The sequence below is a fragment of the Temnothorax americanus genome, unplaced genomic scaffold (genome assembly GCF_048541705.1).
Source record: "Temnothorax americanus isolate GAGA-0224 unplaced genomic scaffold, ASM4854170v1 Scaffold5, whole genome shotgun sequence".
NCBI classification, from domain to species: Eukaryota; Metazoa; Arthropoda; class Insecta; order Hymenoptera; family Formicidae; genus Temnothorax; species Temnothorax americanus.
Genome location: NW_027509657.1, coordinates 7,148,290 through 7,170,989, shown reverse-complemented (window position 1 = coordinate 7,170,989; position 22,700 = coordinate 7,148,290). Strand labels below are relative to the sequence as shown.

The window sequence follows — 22,700 nt, the reverse complement described above, 5'->3', positions numbered from 1 at the left end:
TTGAAAATTTGTCTAGGTCGACTTTCATCTGGGTTATCCTCACCTCCTTTAGCACCACACAACAATTTAAGGGGTGACAATTGTATACAGGGATCTCCATCTACAGCTGGACCTGTCATGTTATTCGTACTTGCTCAGTTACTATTAGGATGCGGTGGCTCTCCTTTATTTACTCTTGGTACTACTTACATAGACGATCACGTGAGACCAGAAAGTGCATCTTTATATATCGGTGCGTCTTTATATATTTTATTCGTTACGTCAGATGCCACATAAAACTGTATGGACAAATAATGCATGATTCTTACCTCGTCTGTTTAGGTTGTATGTATAGTATGGCGGCCTTTGGACCAGTTTTAGGTTTTCTTCTTGGAGCGTATCTTTTATCCTTTCATATGGACTCGTTTTCTGCGACGATTATAAGTATCGGTAAGAAAAAGCTTTTTCGATATTTTTTATTGTATATCCGTCTTTTTTCCCAATTCTTTGATTTTATATAAATTCACAAATTTATTCGTTGTATGTCCAAACAGATCCCGGAGATCATAGGTGGGTTGGTATGTGGTGGGGGGGATTCCTGCTTTGTGGATTGCTCCTCATTCTAGTAGCGATACCCTTCTTCAGTTTTCCTAAAACTCTACAACGTGAAAAGGAAAAGATACGAATTATAGAAAAGAATAAACCAATAACACAGAAAGAAAAGGAGCAATCGATAGAACCTAAGAAAGACACGATCGATGATAGCGGTTATGGCAAGGATGTTAAAGGTATATTTTTCTATTATCTCAATATTCAAAATAGCGTATCGTTAAATCTATAGTTAACGTGACAGATAATGTGGCAGAGAGAAAATAGAATTACGGATTTTTAATCTTATTTTTCTTATTAACAGATATTCCTCGAAGTATGTGGAGACTCGTTTGCAATCCAGTCTACGTTGTAACATGTTTAGGAGCATGCATGGAATTGGTGATTGTGTCCGGTTTTGTGGTATTTCTGCCCAAGTATCTCGAAACGCAATTCAGCCTGGGAAAAAGTCAAGCCAGCATCTTTACTGGCTCTGTCGCTATACCAGGCGCTTGTATCGGAATTTTCTTTGGTGGATGTATGCTCAAACGTTTAGAACTAAGGCCGAAGGGTGCAGTGCAATTTGTTCTCGTTTCAAATATAATTTGTCTGGTGTGTTACGGTCTGTTATTTTTCCTCGGCTGCGAGAACGTAAAGATGGCTGGGACCACTATTCCATACTTTAACAGTAGTACGAAGGGTCCTGAACCCTTTCAAGTAAATCTCACTGCCGCTTGCAACTTTGGTTGTGAATGCCGAATGACAGATGTTGAGCCGGTTTGCGGAAATAATGGTCTGACTTATTTTAGTCCATGTCACGCAGGTTGCACTGCCTTCAGTTCCAAATCGAATTTTACAAATTGCGCATGTAAGTCTCGTTATGTTATTATAGGTGTATCGATGTAATCTAATATAGGTAGTCTCAATACTACCTCTTAAGGAAAAGTGTATCGAAATTTTGTGCGATTTTTTATTATAGGCATACATGGCAATTTAACTATGCTACCACCGGCTGCTCCGGAATTTGCAGAAGTGACCGTCGTGCCAGTAGCAACCGCAGGTCCTTGCACTTCACCATGTAGAACTATATTTCCATTTCTAATTCTTTTGTTCTTTATGACATTTATTGTCGCCGTGACTCAAATGCCTTTGCTCATGATAGTATTACGGTAAGTAGGCACTTTTATACGATACATTATATATATATGAATTAAATATACTAACAATAAATTAACTATTAAATAGGTCCGTTTCTGAAGAAGAGAGATCTTTTGCTTTGGGCATGCAGTTTGTAATCTTTCGACTATTTGGCTATATACCAGCACCAATATTATTTGGTAATTTGATTGACTCCACGTGTTTGCTGTGGAAGAGCACCTGTGGAGAAAAGGGAGGTCGATGTTTACTCTATGACATTGAACAATTTAGATACAGGTTACTTTCTTTACCCTATATGATATGTTTAAAACACTTATTTTCTCTTTTATGCAAATAATTTTGTTGCGTGTACTATTTTAGATATGTCGGCCTATGTGCTGGGATAAAAATTTTAGCTTTGGCGTTATTTTTGACTGATTGGTGGCTCGTAAGAAGGAGAAGACAAATGGAAGATCAACCGCCATCTTTCACTGTCAATGAATTTGTAGGGTCAATTATCAGTCTAGATAAATGTAAGTAATTGAAATAATTATGTTTATATCTCGATTGCTGATGTAACGATAGTGCATGCTGTCATATGTATATCTATGCTGTAGTGTTCGAAGAGAAACCACATCAGAATTTAGGAGATGGCGATGCGACTCTGCCAAGTTCCGAGATTGCAACGCCATCCTCTATTTCGTCGCCTACAGAACCTACCAAATCAACGAATCTCGAAGAAACAGGGTCTTCGAATCAAACGCAAGATTCAGTGGAGACGACAAATCGTTCAAAAAATACGGAAGTTGAAGTTTCCGATACGAGGCAAGCGCCACTTACCTTGCAAGAGCCAGATGCCGAGATCAAACTTTCAAGTGGTATGACAGAAAATCATAACCGCAACGTTTAATGTTTATTTTATATTAGACATCGTAGAAATAGATATATCAAATTGATGATACATAAATTTGTGACAAATTATGTATGCTCGCTGATGGATTATACCTGAATACTACAGACTCACATATCCACACATGTACATACGTCGTTTATATCTATGTTGAAAAAAAAGTAAAGAAAATGCATAATAATATCTATAGGAAGAAAAATGATAGTTTTCTATGATATTACACATGCTAAAGAATGTAAAAATCATGGACTTAATTACATTCTTTTTCTTTTTGTATGTATGATACATAGTGGTCATATGCGTATATACATAACTGTTATTTATTACTCAAGATAATTTGTCACAAATTTAATTATCTAAGTTGATTACTTTTAGGAAATATCACTAGAACGTAAATTTTTACAGCAATCATATATATGTCAATAAGTAGATACGTAATGCATAAGTATAGTTGATTTCAGACGTACAACCCGAGATTGTATCACTTAGGCACACTTAGATTTATACTGTTACTACGTATGAGAGTAATATCGTTAATGAGAGTGAATATATGAAAGAAAGATAGATACGTGCGAATATGCAACGTATAGATAAATTTCTATCGTTCGAATGAAATCGCGATAAGTAAGCCTTGCGCTGTTGCAAGAAAAGGCCAACATAATGACGAAATTGTAAATATAAAAATTCCTGCCTTAAACACAAGACTAGACAAATGTATATTTAAAAATATAAACTAAGTATCAGAATATTAACGATCTATATAAAATCATTAGTACAGAGTAAAAAAGTTACGATTTATTTTATAACTAAAAGAGATAGGTTTCTCGAAACAAATAGTCAATTTAGTGTAGTAAGATATCTATAAATGACGAAGATTATAATGTAACAAATTGTGAGTAATTTCTATCGTTGAACAACGCATTGATTCGTATTTTATATTTTTCTTTTAGGCGCAACCGTAAAATTGCGCATCGGTAAGTCGCAAATGATCTCTTGTCCCCCGTTTTTTCTTTCATTCTTCGTTTTCAATTTAGTCAAATTCAGTAGAAAATTCTTAGAAAGTACTATTTCAGGAAACTTGTAAATCACTATATATACACACTATATATACATATATCATATATGATACAAACGATGCTTCCAAGCAACGAAATGATACTCTTACTTATTTGCAGTGGCTCGATAAAAATCAATCAGATAATTGACTTTAATATTGTTTTATTTATCAAAGTTTTGGCTTTACGCAAACAGCTCTATATAAAAAGTATATTTGCTTTGTACCTGAAAGCATCTTGAAGAATCAATTTCGATATAAAAGAAATATGGAATTACTCAGGTATGAAATTCTGTAGAGGGTAGGAGCAATTTTAATTTGCCTCAAAATAACAAATGTAGAGATACATATTATTGTTAAATGAGATTATAGCATAGAGGAAATGTAAGCTTTGTTCTATTGCACTTGTATTCATCTTCAATGAAATGTTTGAGAGAGTACTGAGCCATAAATAAACAGAAACAATTTATTATAGAAACAGTTTATATACAATTGCTTTTTGCGCATACGTTTGCTGGTCAATTGGGATACCTATCTGTAGCTATTCAGTACTCTATAGCTTCAATGATAAGGGTACTAAACATAATAGATTTGTATATGCCTCTAGAAAAACAGTCTTTTAATGTTTCACATAATTTTATCATTCTCTCCGTTTGGCTCGCCACTGTCGATTTTTCAAATTATAATACACAATATGCTATATTTTAGAGGGATATTTCGAGATTAATGTATACTTCATCAAAGTCGACCGTTCGCACCAGTTTTGAGACAGCGGTGTGATCTCTCCGTAATGCATATTGATGTATGAACTAAATAATTACATATATATATATATATATATATATATATATATATATATATATATGTAAAATATACACATACCTATATACTTTGTGATATAAACTTCTTCCGAACGGTAACCTTTGAAGAAGACCGTAGAGAATAATAACAAGAGTGCTGTGAATAGAGGGAAAATACACATGTTAAATCAAATTTAATTCAATTTACACGTCGATAAGAAGAGATAATGACGAATTAAAGCCAGATCTTATTCCAAGCGATTGTATACTGTAAATAATGATTTATATTGAGAAAATCTCTTTGAGAAAGAGAAACGCGTGTGTTATCATAATGTATTGGGTTGGCCAATAAGTCCGTGCGGTTATTTATAAGTAACATTTATAAGTAAAAAACCGCACGGACTTATTGGCCAACCTATTAATATCGTTCGCGAGGTTGCCATTATAAAGCGATATTTCTAACTTTTACGCGTACTAGCGAAATGAAGAAAGGGAGATGAATGGCGCGTAATCAGTTTCAAAGGATTTATCGATACGCGTATTATCTATAATTTATGCGTAGCTAATTTGATTTACGGACTTTCAACAATGTTACTTAAATACTTTTGTAAGAATTTTTCCCCTATACACATTGTGTTTTCTTTTTAGATAATGATACCACATTAACCATATGATTACCTACGTTTACTAGATTTTTAGCTGCATTTTTTATTTTTCTATTATTTTATTTAGTCTCAAGATTAGCATTAGTTTTTACAATTATCGCTTGCTATCGTATAATTATCACTATCGTTATCACTATTGCTATCATTAATACTACGAATATTATTATTATTATCACTATTCTGCCACCATTGTTAATATGATACTACGTTTCGCTCTCATAGTATTATATATTTTTGATTTTACAAAAACGCTCGGTTTGCTCGGTGCGATCCAGTTGTTGTTACGCTCAATAAAATTATCACGCGTATTACATTCCAGAGCTACAATAAGTAAAACAAACTGTTTTAAAGAAAAAGATATATTTGCGCGCGTGTGCGTGTGCGGATGTGTGTTTGTAACAAACGAATGAGCGAGAATTTATTTCAAAGAAAAGGCAAAGCAGAACGGGACGAAGTGATCGAGTATTTATGCATTATAGAGATCGTAATACATATATTTAAATGAAAAATTGTTATATATATATATAACAATTTTTCTGCTTATAGACGTAATGTATTTTTTGTAGGGACCATAAAATATAAGCGGAATATATAATGTTATATACGAGTATTAACGAGTGATACAAATCATATTGAATATTGATAATTGATTCTGTCACATTTGTGAAAGCAATATGCAATTGATCGCGCGACCCAGAAATAATGAAAAAGCAAAAAAAAAAAAAGAAAGATTGCGAGAGTAAATATTATCATTTATGTTTCTCTTTGATAAATCATTATTGATAATGATTATTAAGTGAAACAATGTGACTTTTCCGTTAAACAATAAAGCGATAAAGACACACAACGCAAAATATTACGTAATAAACGTAAACGATGCGAGAGAAAAAACACAAAAAATTTAAATCAATATAATTTTTACTTTAGAACATATGAATCGAATTATCTCTCGAGTCGAGATATGCCTTAAAAATAGAAAGAATGAATTATTAAAAATAATGAATTCTCTCGTAGGGACATTGTTAATTAAAGAAAGGATTATAATTTTTCGATATATTAAGTAGCGATAACTGACAAGTCTATTGCTGAAAAGAGAGAGAGGGGATTTCAATAAGAAGGTTGACGTGTAATGCGTACGTGTAAAGAGTTTGGATTCATATTCGGCGAACAAAAAATAATCGATTATTAAGTTGCAGTTTATTTTTGTATTGTGATCTCCGGATTTAACCATTCAGGATTTATATTAGAAATTTGATCGGCGTTGTATCTATCAGCAAGACTTTCAGTTCTCAATACATTTCGTTTTTTCTTGTTAAAAATATTCATATATATTTTGTTAGATATTTCCAAGAATATTTAAATTACGCATAAACGGAACAATTGTCTGGAACGCAAAATGATATATTGAAATATGATAAGAACCGATAGTCGGCTGATTGCGAAGAAAATTGCGACTGTTATAGGCAAGCTTCCGATATTCGACTCGAGGAAACAGAGATAATAATCACGGTGGTCGAAATCGCCTTTTACGTGACTCGTGTGAGCCTAATTTTTTGGAAGACACAAATAAACAGTGTATTTACAATGAATAAATGTTTTGAAAACTGTTACTTCTGAGTCCGATTTTTTGGATATCTCATCCTTGAGAATCAATACGTATAATAGAATTCTTTGCTCAGTGTCTCGCGGTGGTCTCGCGCGGCGACTACGTTTGAACTTGGCGCGTGTCCATGGTTCTCGATCGGACCGTTGAATCGCGAACGAAGCGCCGATCGGAGTACAGTTTCCGCCATTTTCTAAACGCGTCTTTTGCCGTCGGTCCGTTTCCGTTCGTCCATCTCGGACACGGGACAGTCAGTGAGTCAGTTGTTCACGGGCTTCTCCAGCGTACGGACGTGCGCGAGTGACGAGTGTTTGGCGTGTTCCCTGTCGCTTACGGAGTCGCGTTTTCGCTAACGAACGCCCTACCGTAGCTTCCATATTCAATGTGTATGGCGATTCAGGTGAGTGCTTTCGCGGAGACTCGTCGCGTCGTTCGCGTCGTCCGCGTCGGGGGCCGCGTGGAGGCCCGACGCGAGAAACGACGCGCCCGCGTGCCCGCGTGTGCGGGCGAAAAGTCGATCGTCGCGTTTACGGTTCCGTGGCTTGTCGTACGAGTCGCGCGGCTCGCGGCCGTCGTGGGTTGCGGCCTCGCGGGGACGTGAGTACGCGCCCCGGCCCCGCTCACCCTCGTCTCGTCGTAACGCGCGTGTGTGCGTGCGCTTCACGAATGTGCGCGGCGTGGCGCGGCGTGGCGCGGCGCGGCGCGGCGCGGCCGACGAACTCTGGCTGGCGTCTCGTCGCCACACTCTCCAGTCTCCACCGACTCCTTCTTCGGCGCGTGGCGCGAGTGGGTGACGACGGCCTTCCGACGATACCGAGGGGAAATTCCCATTTCCCGTGGCGGAGTCGTCGGAGTGACGCCTCCTTCCCAGCTTCGCGAACGAGGGATCTCGCGGGACGCGGACGAACGTGTCACCCACCCGCGCGGACGCGAGTTTCGAGCGGTCGCGCCGAGTCGAGTCAACGTTGCTCGAAACATCGATCGCGCTTTTGAGATTTCCGTCGCCTCGTCTTCGCTCGCCTTCGACCTCGACCTCGCTTTCTCGAACGACCGATCCGATCCGGTCATCGTTTTGCGGCGCGTTCATGTTCACGTTCACGTTCACGTTTACCGGATAAAAAGTGAGATAAAATCATGTATTTGGAAGGGAAGAGCCACGTTCGAGTTAAACCGCGTGGCGCGACAGCCAAGCTTACAATGGAGCACGCCACATTGTTGCTCATGCTTTCGACATAACGAATATAACGATGCCGTCAAGCGACGCGCGTCAGTGAAAGCTTCTTCGCCTTCGCCGTCGTGCTAGCCCACGGATCGTTCGTTTCGACTTTTCGCAATGAGTTCGTATCAAGCGGCTGACCGGTGACTCATCGCGTAACGATGTTGAATTGTTGGCGAACATTTCGCAACCGCGCTTGTTCTTGACCGATCTTCGCGATCTGTCGTCTCTTCGAGAGGATACGTCGGCTCCAAGTACGTCGAACGAGGGGGTGTAACTCCCTCGAACGAACCCTTACGATTTCGGAGCATTTTACATGTATTTATGTTTAAATGTGCAAAAGCGGTTAGAGTGGAACGCGGTTAGGATGCGTGAGTGAGGAGTGAGGATCGGCGTGCAACGTATAGATATAGAACGTAGATGGATAAATAGCTTCAGACAGTGCCGGAAAGATTTGAAAGTGAGATTATTGGACTGGAGGACCAACGCTTATCGGAATCTTGAAGTCATCGTATCGATATGTGCGCTCTCTTTTTGGTACGCTTTATTCCTATAAAATAAAATCTTGATCGGCTTGCCAAACTTTTGTTCCGTCGCTCACCTAATTCGAGTCAAAAAAGTCGGCAGTTAGTAGATTACTCGAAACTCCCTTGTTCGGTAAATTTGATTTGCTATTTTTTCGCTCGATTAGCCTGTATACGGTGTATACCTCGTTTCGACTGGATTTCTTGGAAAAATAGGAAAACGGGTTGACGTCATTTGAGGGAACGGCGCGCGGTACGACGCGACATGGCGCGGCGTGGCGTGGCGTGGCGCGGCGTGGCGTGGCGCGGCGTGGCGTGGCGTGGCGCGGCGTGGCGTGGCGCGGCGCGGCGCGGCGCGGCGGCGCCGGTCCGTCCGAATGTCGATCGCCATCGGTATAAGCGCCCGCGACTTTCACGGTCATTCTCGCTACGCGATCAAGAGAAAACAAGATCGCTCGTCAAACTATGATGTCAAAACTCGTCGAGCCGGATGAACGACTAGATCGTTTCAGTTGCGTACACATGTCGCTGGATACGTGCGACTTGGACACTTGTCGACTCGGCGGATGCAACTCGATGCGCGCCGTTTCGGAGAACTCGCGCGGATCGATGCGAGTACGGAGAAACGTCCAACGGAATTCGACGAGTTCCCCCCCTGCAGCCCCGCAGACACGCGTTAACATTGTCAACATCGTGGTCGATCTATACACGGCGAGATAACGTCCTGGTACCGCTCGAGAGACCACCCGTCCTTCGGGTGCGAAAAGTTTTCCTGTTTCTCAGAATTAAGCGGGGAACACATACTTTAGCATAACGCATAATGCGTAAGCATAAGAAAATTGCGTGGTCTATTTCCTTATGCACATGTGTATGGACCACGCAATTTTCTTACGCTTACGCATTATGCGTTGTGCAGAAGTGTGTGCTCCCCGCTTTAATCAACGCGCCGCACCGCGCACGAGAGCTACTCGGATAAACCGCCACGCGTGGCGATGCGTTTGCGCTTAAATCTTTATTGTTATAGTTAGTAACTATAATATAACAACGATACTTATTTTTTTTTCAACTGCGGGGTAGATGCGCGATCGAAAAAAATATTTGGCGACGAAGGGCCGCAGTGACGTCACCAGGGATCAATACGGTGAGCATGGTCAGGAGGAGGCGTTATGACGTCGGCGGTCGGCTTGTGATGTCACTATCGTCACTCGGTCGACGGTCGTTACGCTAACGTGCTAGCGCGCTCCGACTGTGACCTCAAAATGGGACTTAGGGATTAGGGAGTCCCGCGCGCGCGTGTCAATCTTTCCTTCCTAGAGATACAATGATACTGACGAGAGATATACAACGCGACAGCGATATAAAAGTCGAACGTAGCCCAGCATGTATATATATTCGACTACTCGAGAGTATGACGCGTACATCTCTTCTCTACGTTACATCGCGGTCCTGTACATCTATGCCACGTCTATGCCTCCGCTCCTGCGACTTTCGCCGTTTCTTCGTTTCTTCTCGACGTTCCTGCCACCACTCACCACTCATCAGTGCCACCACCAACGGTTTTCCAGACGGACGACAATGAACCAGCGGGGTTGGATGAGCCATAGGGCGACGAACCGCGCGTTATTAGGCAACGTTCATAACGGCGTTAACATCGGTAACAAGATTTTCGTCTATCGGATTGTCTTTCCCCCATTTGTTCGACACACTTCCTTATTTACATTATTTACATTAAAGCGACAAATTCTCTTAAAAACGATCTAAAAGAGGTAAGTAATAATGCGCACGAGTGATAGCTTTACGAAAAGTAAATATCATTTAATCAATTATCTTTGTACCGACGATATCGCTCACATTTTCGAATCCTCGGATAATACCATTCGAAATAATCAGAAATAATCATCAGTACAACAGTTGTGAATTCGGATAATTGAGAAATACGAAGATGCATGCGGAGAGGCAGGAGAGGCTATACTCGAATCTACACTGATAGCATTAATAATTTGCTTTGCAGCACAGCTTCATCGAAAGAATAACAAAAATTCGCACACTTTGTTTAATATCGATAGATTTGATCAATCCAATCAGCACTCATAACATAGTATTTGCGGAATAACCGATTTAAGGAGACGCAATTTTATTAACCGCGTCGTGGATGACGAAAGCGGTCGCGACACCAGCAGCGGTCTCAGGTGTACGTTAAAATCGATACTTCAAGTAGGTCAGTAGGTTACCAGGCGAAGGATGATAAGAGACCACCTTGGACTAAGAATCGCCACTGTCAATGATACAATTAACATATGGAATGATACTCTGTTGTAAATGAGTAACGCATTACCGCGAAACAACTCTGTCGAACACGTGCAATGGCAATTTGCGCGCGCATGCACACACAAATTTTTAGCGCATTTATAAATTAAAAAAACTTTTGTTATTCTCTTAAAATATTAACTTGAAAAGGCTAAGTGATTTTTTTTTCGTTTCATATAGGCGATAAAGCGTGTGTAAATTTTAAAATTTGGTAACACAATGAGAAAGTAGGGGTCGAGGCGATTAAAAAGTAGAAAAAAGCCCCTTTTTTGTCAAGATGCCGGATGCGCCAAGAGCACCAACAGATTTGCGTAGCTCCCCTCTAAAATCCCATCTGGGCCCCCGCTCGCCCCGCTCGCAGTGGTTCCCGTAGACGCATTAGCGATCGTTATCCAAGGTCAGTGACATCGGTCGTCCACCCTAGCGTCTCGTCTGGCGTCTCGAATATCTTTTTTCTTTCCTCCCGCAGGGCGACGCTCCTGCGGCTACACAGCGGGAATATAATATTCGTCGTCCTTTGGAAACCGGATCGGAATAGGGGATATTCGATCCGTTTAAAAACTCTCCGACATCCCCCTCGCCTGATACTATTTTTAAACGGACGACCGACGCTCGACAGACGTCATTCGCGCGACGCAGCTTCGTACGCTGTGCGTTCGCTGTGCGTTTATGTTGGAAACTATCCCCAAGTTTTGCATTTTTATCCCGCGAGGCGATTTACGAGAGGCTCAATGTTAAAAACAAACGCGAACACGTAAGCTCGCATATAAATTGAAATTAATGACATTTTCCATTCCTTGCGTCAACTTGATTACGATCGATCAGTTACGACTGATGGATCGTCAAGATTTTGTTGGATCGTTAATCGTTACGCTTGACTTGAGGAGAACGCTTAGCGAATTCTAGAATAGCGCAAACTCGCGGGTCCGATTTGTTCGAAATGAATCAACGCGAGCTTGACTCGTGTCTCCATTGCACATATTTACGGAACACGCATGGAAAATCGGTACGTCTCGTCGACATCTAATTTTTAATTTTACAACAACATTACAATAACGCGCCAATCAATTAATTATTGGCAATTTTCCGAATCTGTGCTTAAATCTTTGCGTTTGCGAGTTATTAATTGTCTCGGGAACGGGATGTACGAAAGTGATTTAACGAAGCAAGTCTGCGCGCAAGTGTCTGATCTTACGGAAGTACGTTCGGTCGTCCGGGGGATCTTGTATTATAATTTATAAAAGATATGCGACGACGGTGGTCTATTTTCGCGCGGCGACGTTCTTTGTTTTGCTCCGTGAGTATGTTTAGTTTAGTCTCGTGTTGCGACGTGAGCGAGGTAAGAGAGAGGAGCGAGTCACATGCGCGTCTCGCCCAGTCTCGCCGCTCGTGACGCGTTCGTGTGCCGAGGGCAACTTAATCCGAGCCGTTGAATAAGAAGCTCCTTATCGCCCGTCTATGGGGTGGGGGGGGGGGTGTCGAAGCTTAAAACACAATGTTACACAAATTGATTCCAATACAACGATACAACGACGTAAACTCGGGCTCGAGTTCATATGTATCGGCTTCGATCATGATTGCGATACAGCGAGCATCGCGAGGAAGCGAAACGGATTGCGTCTCGTTGCATGGGATTGCATAAGATTGCACGGATTCTTTTGCCACGCCACTACGCGCAAGCTCGATAACTCGGTACCGATCGGTGATCGGCCGTCTTTATCGTTTATGCCTTTGCGCGACGCGCGAGCACGCGATTGTCTTCCTGGCTTCCCGCTCGAGGATAGAAAGTATGGAAACGCGTCGCCGGCGCGGGCGCAGCGCAGCGCGACGCATCCCGCATCCGTCCCGAAGCGGAACGGAGCACGACGGAGCCGAAGAGGCGTCTACCGCGAAACAAACGAGCGAGCACGCCGCGTGCATGGCACAACCGAGCGAGCGGGCCGATTATTGTTCGTAAACTTCAGCCATATTTTTTATTTTTGCGTTCACGTCGATCGGTTCAATAAGGGCGAATCGCAGTCATTATCACCGACGACGTCTTATCAACTACGTGAACAAGTCTTCGATCGTGTTCGGCTGGAGGGATTGTAACCGATAAACGCTTTTACTCGTGTTTAGTTAAAAAATGTTCTCCATTCTACTATCGTTACTTGGTAGCATCAGTAGTGTCTGTCGACGATAAAAGTAAAAATGTCAAAATGTAGTATGACCGTTTAGCTGACAAACCTATATTACTTTTGTGTGTGTGTGCGTGCGTGCGTGCGTTTGCGTTAGGATTATCATATGTTGAGAGGCATAGGTTTTTATTAATATCAGATAACGAAAGAATTTTATCAAATTTATCGCGTATATTTTTAATTAATTACTCTAGTACATTTTGGAACTTTCTAAATTTTATATTCACGAAAGATTATATTGTATTTTACATGAAATAATATTGTACTTAAAATTTAGTAATAGCTCATGTATGTGTGAGCATAGTTTATTTCTAGTTAATACATTTGTTCTACGCACACATTCTTCGGCATATTTAAAAATGTATCCCAATGAAATTGCTTGAGTAATATTATCTGGTTTTGGTTTAATTTTGTTTCTTTTCTTTTCTTAAGCCTGATCCACGATGTGTTCTTTGCTTTCTGTTTTCTGCTCTTACCTCTTTTGCGACTATCTCGTCTTTCGCAATTCCGCCGCGTAACGCGATGTTTTTTGTTCTCTGTCGCCGAAGATAAAAATTGACGAACTTCAGAAGAGACAAGAAACATCACGTTACGCGACGGAATTGCGAAATACGAGATAGTCGCAAAGAGGTAAGAGCAGAAAACAGGAAGCAAAGAACACATTGTAGATCAGGCTTTACTGGGTTATGCGTTTAACTTTATACCTTTCAACTTTCGAATGCATTGAGATGCATATATAACGTGTTTTACATCGCAAAAGAATTTCTCCATAGATAAATAAGCTCGCGACGAGCTGATACGAGCCGCTTGCACGTGGCAGTGATGCAATGTTGGTCGGTCTATAGGTTGAAATTTGTTTCGGAAAGGTCGGAATATTAACGCGGATAGTTTGCGTATATTGTGCAGATATTGTGTAGATCGCGCGCGCGCACGCACACACACACAAATATATCGTTATGTCGTCTAGAATATTGTTGAGCTGTCACAGATTCGGAGAACTCTCGGCTCAGCTTTTCCGAATAAAGAGGCTCATTATCTCTCGGTCATCTCGCCTTACGTGACCACGTGCGCGTCTAATTTGCGTGGATCATCGAATTACGTGCTATCTCATTTCGCAACTGTAATACACATTAAATTCGATTACAACTCGTAAAAACGTCGTAAATCGCTTACGCCAAATATTTGGACACGAGATTAATCTAAAATCTAAATCACTCTATCCCCGCTTTAAGACGATACTTTTCAGCAGGAGTCCGATTATGCCGATTTTTATTCGATTAATGACATGTCCTTTAAATCGAAGCGAGCTTAAGAAAATGAGCGATCGATCGTTCGCCAAGTGTTTTCCAAATGCTCTTTGTTTTTCGTTTCTCAACGTTCCTCGACGCGTGTTGAACACAAACGCATATACATATTTTAAAGTTAATGTTCAATTATTAAATTTTTCGCCCTAATATTCTATTCCTAATTGACCGATGTATTTGACTGATCTTTGTCGATCATTGTCGATCAATTCGATTATCGTCAAGTTATTTCGGAACGTTTAAAATACTTAAAAATATACTTGGAATTCTCGGGATACAACGCGCGATAGTCCTCGCGATACCTATATATTCGCGTGTTGGATCTTACCTATATCTGTAGTTCTGTACCTACAGCGCCGCGAACAGCCTAGCGAATTCCGATGGTCACAATTTTTTAACGATTAAATGAAACGACTCCACAGCCTCCATCCAACTTGATGAAACGTTATCGAAAATTATGCGCGAACAGAATTTAAAAACGTTACGCAGTTGAGAAGAAACGGCGACGGCATCAGCAACGACGTTTACGATTCGCAATCGTAACGTCGGATCTAGCGTTTCGTTTCCTGTTATGTAAATTCCATTATACGTTACATAATGGTGAATACTCTGGACAGGAAGCTAGGAGTGGCAGGAGTGGCATATTGCGCGTGACATAATTGCGAGAATATCATCCAATGTAATTAGCTCTACGTGATATATATCTTCCGTCTCATGCGCGCTGTTATGGCGCTTTTTTCTTTTTTCTTCTTACATCCTTTTCTAAAAAAAGGCATGTTAAATCGATACTCGCATCTCTCGAAGTCTTCTCGAAAGTCTCGACGTGCTTTGTTGGCTCTTTTCCGCGATGCCGATTGATTCTGTTGCTGCGCTAACTTCGTGAGCGGCTGTCATAGCATATTTTGACAGTTGTGTGTAATATCAGAGCTAAATAGCTAAAAGATACATGCGTAAGAAAGTTGAAAGAGCGAACAACAGCCGCATCCCGTTTCGAGAGTTTCGTTAATTTTCGCGCATCTTATCAAGCATTGCTTAGCGCGATTGACGAGTTTGTCATCTGCATCAGCTTTTAGCGCTAGCTCTTTTGGTCCGTTGCGTTGGTCGTCGGAATATAGGTCGCAAGGTTCAATAGCGTTTTGTTTCGTCCAAACGAATCGGATACTAGGAGCACGCGCGGAGTCAAACAATACGTCGAGTAATTCGACGACGTCGAAGCGGAGCGGAGCGGCATTAGTGTAGCGTTAGCTCTTTTCTGTCGGTGTCACCTTTTCAGAGGCCTCCGACTCCGAGACCAGCCAGGCCAGCCAGGCCTCCACACAGCACCGCCGTGAGCCGTGACCAAGGCGTTTCCCGCAAGATTATTCCGAGACGTTCCTCTTTCTTCCCGCCGCGCCGTGCGCCACGTGTTGGATAGAATTACTATCTCGACTAGACCAGTTGCGAGCGATGTACGTGTGCCTCGAGGCGAAGGACGAGTCTGTAAAGGCGCGTACACGCTTGCAACAGAACATCGTAACTGCAACATAATCGTAAATAAGATCGGATAGGAGTGATGTTGCGCGTGTATTTGAGATAAATTTTGTCACCCGAACGTCGCGCGTCGCGAACAAGAACGAACATTCTTGCATCCCATTATATTCGGTACCTTGGCTTTTCTCAATTTTTCACGCTTTAATGCTTTAATGACAATAAAGATGACATTTTTCTCTCGCACTCGTCGTTGCTGCAACAGTGCAACATAAATGTTCGCGGCAAAGTTGCTCTGTGCGTCGTCCCGTCCCTTGTCGGTATTTCTGCGACAGAGAGAGAGAGAGAGAGAGAGAGAGAGAGAGAGAGAGAGAGAGAGAGAGAGAGAGAGAGAGAGATCAGAAATCAGATATATTAAATATTATAACAAAAATTTTCTAGAAAGAAAATCAGACGTGTTATAACAAAATGAGAAATGTTGGCTTGACATAAGCGAGCAATAAATGAATGTGACACCAGACGAGTGCGAGAGCAAAATGTCATCTTTATTGTCATTAAAGCGTTAAAGCGCGAGAAATTGAGAATAAAGAAAAGCCAAGGTACCGAAAATAATGAGACGCAAGAATGTTTTTGTTCGCGACGCGCGGCGTTCGGTTCGACAGTTCGGGTGACAATTTATCTCAAATATGTACGCGCGACATCACTCCTATCCGATCTTATTTACGATTATGTTGCAATTACGATGTTCTGTTGCAAGTGTGTAGACACCTTAAAACGACGTCGACGGGACGCAGGGCCGTACTACGCTATCGCGAACGCGAACGCGAACCCGACCGAGAGACGAGAGAGGCCAACGACTGTCTTGCATGGTGTTCCACTTTTGTCTTCGTTCACACTTCTCTTCGTTCTCCTCAATCGTGTCGCGCACGTAACGGAACGTTTCAATTCTTGCTCGAGGCAAATCACCAGGAAGAACGTTTCGTTTCGTCTCTCGCGAGTTTAACCTCGATCCACTTGTCGGCTCTTGTTTCCTAAAAGATGTATCCGCACTACCCGCGAGTGGTATCCGCGCCAGTTGTCAGGAGCCAGGAGCCAAGAGGTCTTTTTAATCCTAGCTAAAGAGATTTAATTATTTCGTCGTTTATCTGGAAAGAACGTCCAAGAGTCACATGATATCTTGGGGAAAAAAAAAAAAAAACGTGCGGATTCGAGTGCTCTCGTTGACGTGTTTTGTTGCTCTCTTTAGCTCTCTTTAGCTCTCTTTAGCTCTCTTTAACGCGGCAGAAGAGGAACGTTCGTTTCCAAGAACTTGAACTTTCCACGCAGATTGCACGTGTCCAACTCGAATCTTACGCCCAGAAGGTAGTACATTCAGGTATAGAAAAACGCATTATCGGAGGACTAAGGATAAAGAACTAATTGTAAGATTCGGAAACACGAAACGTCTTTTTGCAAGAGAATGCAAGAGTCGACGCATTCGCGCTGATCGAACGTATAGTAATCGCCGCGTCCGTGATTTTATTTATTCCATTAATGGACGATTATAGTGATTACGGAAATCGTATTGCCGCGGACGGTTAACGATTAGCGATTTATTCGTTCCTCTTCTTATAGACTATACCGAACTTGAAAATTCGATATGCTTTATTACGTGCCATTTGGCACGCGTTCTCATCGATCGGTATTGAAGTCGGTCGATCAGCCGATCAGCCGATCAGGCGATCAGCGTCAACCGCTTTGGAAATCGGAGCGCGGCCGTGCTAGATTTCAGCGATATAGGAATAATTCTTGAACAATATCGCCGATGCAAAAGTTGGAAACGCGATATTTACGTAATTTCGATGCGGTCCGAGTTTTTACCGCGAGTTTCAACCGTACGCCGTAAAAGGCGAAACGTTACTGTTGCGAGAACGGACGACGGACGACAGCGGACAGAGTCGAAGAACATTGCGCGTTGGAATGCGTTGACGTATGTGGTGCGCGAATGCGTGCGTGCGTGCGTGCGTGCGTGCGTGCGTGGAGGGGATCGGGATGACGAGTGCTCGGTCGATGAAGAGAAGGGTGGAAGCTGTCTCGACGCCGTGCTATTTTGATCGCCACGCTGTGGCTGGCCCAGATTCGACGCGACTGCCACGACGAACGTACGATATCAGCCGCGCGCTCGCTGGGCCTCACGGCTCGCCGCTACTTTGATCTCGCGAATCTCGCGATTCACGCCTCTCTCGTGAAATCGGTACAGTTGTTGCGACGTCGTTCGAGAGTTCTCCGTAAGCCAGGAAGAATGTAAATTTTTCGCTCTCCGACCGATCACGAATCTAAATCTAACAATAAAATAATTAATGCGCTAACGTGTACAAGATTTCATTATTAAGGAATTTGAAACTCGTCGAGAGAGAGGGAGAGGGAGAGAGAGAGAGCTCTGAATCTCCTGTCAATCACTTTGACAATACGGAAATGGACAATACGGAAGAATACGATTTTGCATCCTGAGTCGAAAATTTGGAATGGTTTAGCGAAAGTGCACGCGTGCGCGACATTAAGATGTGACTTTGTTGGCGATGGTGCGGTGATTTTCTCACGTTGCTAACAACCGTTCTAACAATACGCCAATTGTTTTACGCTCAGATCTTAAATTATCTTGAAACGCTTCCGTGACCTCGGACTTGCAGACTTCTTATCAAATGACCGTAAGGTAAAGTTGTTGGACGATAATCGCCAGCGTGAACGCGTTTTGTACGCGTGACTAGTTTTCGGACTGGTACAAACGAGAGTGATCTGAAAAATAAATATCATTATAAGCACATTCTTCTCTTCATCGCTCGTTTACACGTGAAAATTCAATGCTCGTCATTTACTTTCTTCTATCTTTTTTTCGCTACGCACAGGTTTTAAGTAAATCACGAAAACCTGTTTGCTAGCATATACTTTTTTACGCGTGCAAAGAGCAAAATACCGCTTTCTCACGGTAGCGAAAGGATTTCGTTAATCTAGCGGTCAAGGAAAATTTCAGTTCCGGTTGATGCAAATTTCTTCTTTCGGAGAAAGAAGCGGGAGCTATTATCGGTACTCGAAAGTTCGCGAGTATCGCGCGATAAACGCGACATAGCGCGGCTGTCGAAAGCGACGATACGTTAATAGAACGAAGGCTGATGATGGAATCGCCGAGTTTTCACATGCTTTCGAAATAAATCAAGAGACACGGTAGTGTCTCGCGCCAAGTACACGTATACGATAAACGTTAAACGTGAGTAACGTTGTTTTACTCGGATGAAACGTGGCACGGTAATAGCCAGTTGTTTGTCGACGACGAAAGGTTTGAAGGGAAATATCGATACGTATTGGTCAATCACCGTAAGAGACTTCCGCCTAAATAATAATGATAACGATAATAATGACGGAAAATTGCATTCGAGACTGCCACGTCGCGTCGTGAGTATTATACGTGTCGATCGGTACCTAAAGACGCGATAATTAACCTAGTATTTGACTTTCGTCAAAATGATTCATGATTTTCATTTTTCTCGCGACAAAGAAAAATCATGGACGAGTTATAAAGTCATCGACAATATCGCGATATCGTTTGCGACAATTATGCAACGTGTTGCACGAGTTGCAAAGTACTACTGTTCTTTCGAGACTTAAATTGATATTCGCTATTGATACATATCTTAGGCATACATATACATATCTTCCCCTTTGCCGTTTTACCGATGTCGGCTACATTATAATAATTCGTACAATTTACAACGTCACAAAATTGTCTTGTATCTTAGAGATTGGGTCGAATGTCGAAATTTTTCTTCGATAGAAACGTTTAATACATCGAGAGACACAGATAAATTCTTATGTCTCTCAATCCTGACTCCTGACCCACGATTTCTCTCGTCTCGTTTTGCCTCGCCTTGCCTTCTTTCCGCTCCGCTCCGCTCCTCTCCTCTCGTCTTGTCTCGTCTCGCATACGGGAGTATACCGTATATATATATATACGTATATATATATATATATATATATATATATATATATATATATGTATACTTGTACCTAATATGTATCGAATAGTCCATCTGCGAATGTCGCACTTCTTTGACGTTCAAGCGGATAATATTTAAGGATAAAAATATTCTGCGTATAAATACTCAACGCATTTATTTTCTCCCACGGAAACTTCCATTATACGTTCTATCGATAGAGGTGTAGAGCAAACGATTTTTGTCGCCTTGTTCAGCTTGTTCTTCGCACGTCGCTTCGGCTTGCGGTCTGTCCGACAGCGTTCGCGACGTAACTACACGCAAATAGAATTTTGTTTACTATCACGAGAACTAATGCGTCGTCGATCTTGCGACAGTCTCCTGACGATTCCGGTGATGAATACAAGCACGACGTGGTTTCAATCGCGCCAATTTCTCTATGCAAGACTATAAATCTTTTACGTTGCAGTGATCTTGCATTTGTAAAAATCACGCGATTTTAGCGATTCTAGCGTATAGAGATTTTGCAGAGGCACGGAAATGTGAAATTCTCTAATGTGAGATTCAACTTGCGAGTTGGATCAAGAGGCAAAAATTATTTCAATCAAATTATGAAACATGAAACATTGTAAAGAAAAAAAAGTCAGATTCAATTTAGTTTCCAAGATATTTGGCTCTCTCTCTCTCTCTCTCTCTCTCTCTCTCTCTCTCTCATCCCTCTCTTGTCTCGATCGATTATTGGACACGTTGTGTATATATGAGTGAACCGGTCGGTTTGTTTTCTTAGTCGCTTAGCGAATACATCGCCATCGCCGCGACATTGCACGTTCATACCGTTCATACAACACGATGACAATTGCGCACCGCGCAATTTGTAAAACACGCGACCATCTTTCGCATAAATCCTCTGATAAATGTTGAATAAATTCTCTGTATAGATTCAATGGTGTCCGGACATATGTATTTTTAAATTTTCTCGACGAATCGTACAACGCGCGGCTTTACGTGTTCGTCATCAAAATTAAGTACATCGTTGCGATCCTTACGTTATTTTTAACATATTCTTTTGCCACAGTTTTTTTCATTCCTTGCTACATATTCCTGTTATTGTACGTACGTAGAAAATTGCATGCTGAAAAATAAGATAAAATATTACTATACGTATTTACTGATTTGTGTAAACGAATGCGCGTATGTTTAGTTTTTATTTTTTCTGAAGAACCTAAATGAATCATTAATATTGGGAAACGTACATACCCCGTTTAGAAGAATTCTCGGAAGATTGTTAACGTTGTGCAAAGTTGAGATATGTCATCTACATAAAGTGTAAATTGAGTTTCCATTTCCACATATCCTAACGTTGTTCCAACAAGTCTGTTAATACGGGTTTACGCGCGTCACATAGCCTAAGTAGGTAGTCTGATTCGAGTAATTTTATGCCTTGGGATTTTTTTTGTATATCTGATAGGTTTTCGTACAGCCTCTTTATGATCTTTATACGCGACCAATTTTTTACAAGTCGAGCCATCAGATGTCTAGTTCCAGTTCAGTAATTGAAATGCTGCTACGTACGGTACACATTTTTCAGCAATTCTTTCGATCTCTGAATCGAAATTGGAAATTTCCGAGTAGATACATGCACGCTGAGAGAGAGAGAGAGAGAGAGAGAGGGGGGTGGGAGCTACACCCACACATCCACGAAGGCACACATAGATTCAATGGTATCATGTGAAAGAAATAGAATAGAATACAGTCGTGTGGCGGTCGACGCGCGACGCCATCGTGATGGATTTGGCCTTGGCGGCGTTTCACGAAGCGCGTTACAGCCCGCGCGCGCTCTCATTCGAGCTTCTCTTCACCTGCCAATTTCGGTTATTCTGGTGCATATATGCCTGGTTGTCGGTCGGTCATACTCTTTCTCGTCAATCAGCGACGCTCGTAATACGTCGCATATCGACGGCTCGGTTACGCAAAAGGGGGAGCTTTCGCAAATCGGTCTCGGCGAAAGATCGAGAGGTCAACTATACGCGCGCTGTCGAATGCGCTGTCGACAGCGCAAGCTTGGCATACGACAACTAGAAACTGCGATCTAAAGTGCTACCGTAGCATCCTCTATTTAATCTCAAAACGTTTCTTCCGCAAACCTGGTCCTTCAACCCGCGTCCCCGCCCCAATGACATTTCATCGATTTTAATCAATCGTCAATTTTAGTCAAAACAAAATTGCTTAAATTCATTTAAGAAATACTATTGCTATATTATTTTGGCGAATATCATGTTGTACGAATATAATACAGAATACAAAGATGTAGAGATGGAAAGAAAGAGACGAGAGTGCGAAAACGAATAATTAGTTTTCGCACTCTCGAGCTCTCAAGTCGCAAGACGCTCGAGAAGAATTGCGAATTGGCATCAGGCGCGACTTTCTTACTAGCGCGTGACCGCGCGCCGCGCGAAAGTTCGCTTTGCAACTGTCATGTGCGCGTATGACGAAAATAGCTAAATAGCGCGCGATGAAAATGATTGAAAATACATTTTATTTTATTGCGTAACTGAGTCAACCGAGAAACACGTGGTCATATTCGTCTTTGATGCTGTGTTACAGTTTCCTGGTGAGTGCATCCTCACATACATGGAGTTTCAGTTGGATAGCGCAGAATACTGCCAGGCTCAACACAAATAGAGAGACACGCCCATACTCCCTGACAATTATTAGATATCGTTAGAGCAGGAAAGAGGGGAAAATCTTGGAAACACCTTGGAGAGGGAGGAAGAAGGATATTTAAGTAGTAGAGAATTATCACATCGGGGAAGCCAGAAAGATCATCAACTAGTCATCACGCAAGACATAGAAGAATTTAATAGAAATTATTAATTTACCTTAGTAGATGCAAGCATCGTAGATACTGAGCGCACCTGTCGCAGGGAGCACCCAGTGCCAAATAGGTAAGCGTAGAAATCCCTAAGGAAAGCTCCGGAACAAGAGCTAACAATAATTATGT

At 41.8% G+C, this 22,700-nt stretch overlaps 1 protein-coding gene across 1 annotated transcript in view; it reads left to right on the top strand.

Annotated features, from left to right (window-relative positions):
• The window catches only part of LOC143903897 (solute carrier organic anion transporter family member 3A1-like), a 34,534-nt gene that overhangs the window by 11,311 nt on the left and 523 nt on the right, over window positions 1-22,700 (top strand). Inside the window, 8 exon segments of the mRNA XM_077417945.1 lie at window positions 17-232; window positions 322-429; window positions 534-767; window positions 893-1,736; window positions 1,813-2,001; window positions 2,086-2,237; window positions 2,322-7,136; window positions 22,304-22,644. Of these exon segments, the coding sequence (XP_077274071.1) occupies window positions 17-232; window positions 322-429; window positions 534-767; window positions 893-1,736; window positions 1,813-2,001; window positions 2,086-2,237; window positions 2,322-2,614 (2,036 nt within the window). The 3' untranslated portion in view covers window positions 2,615-7,136; window positions 22,304-22,644.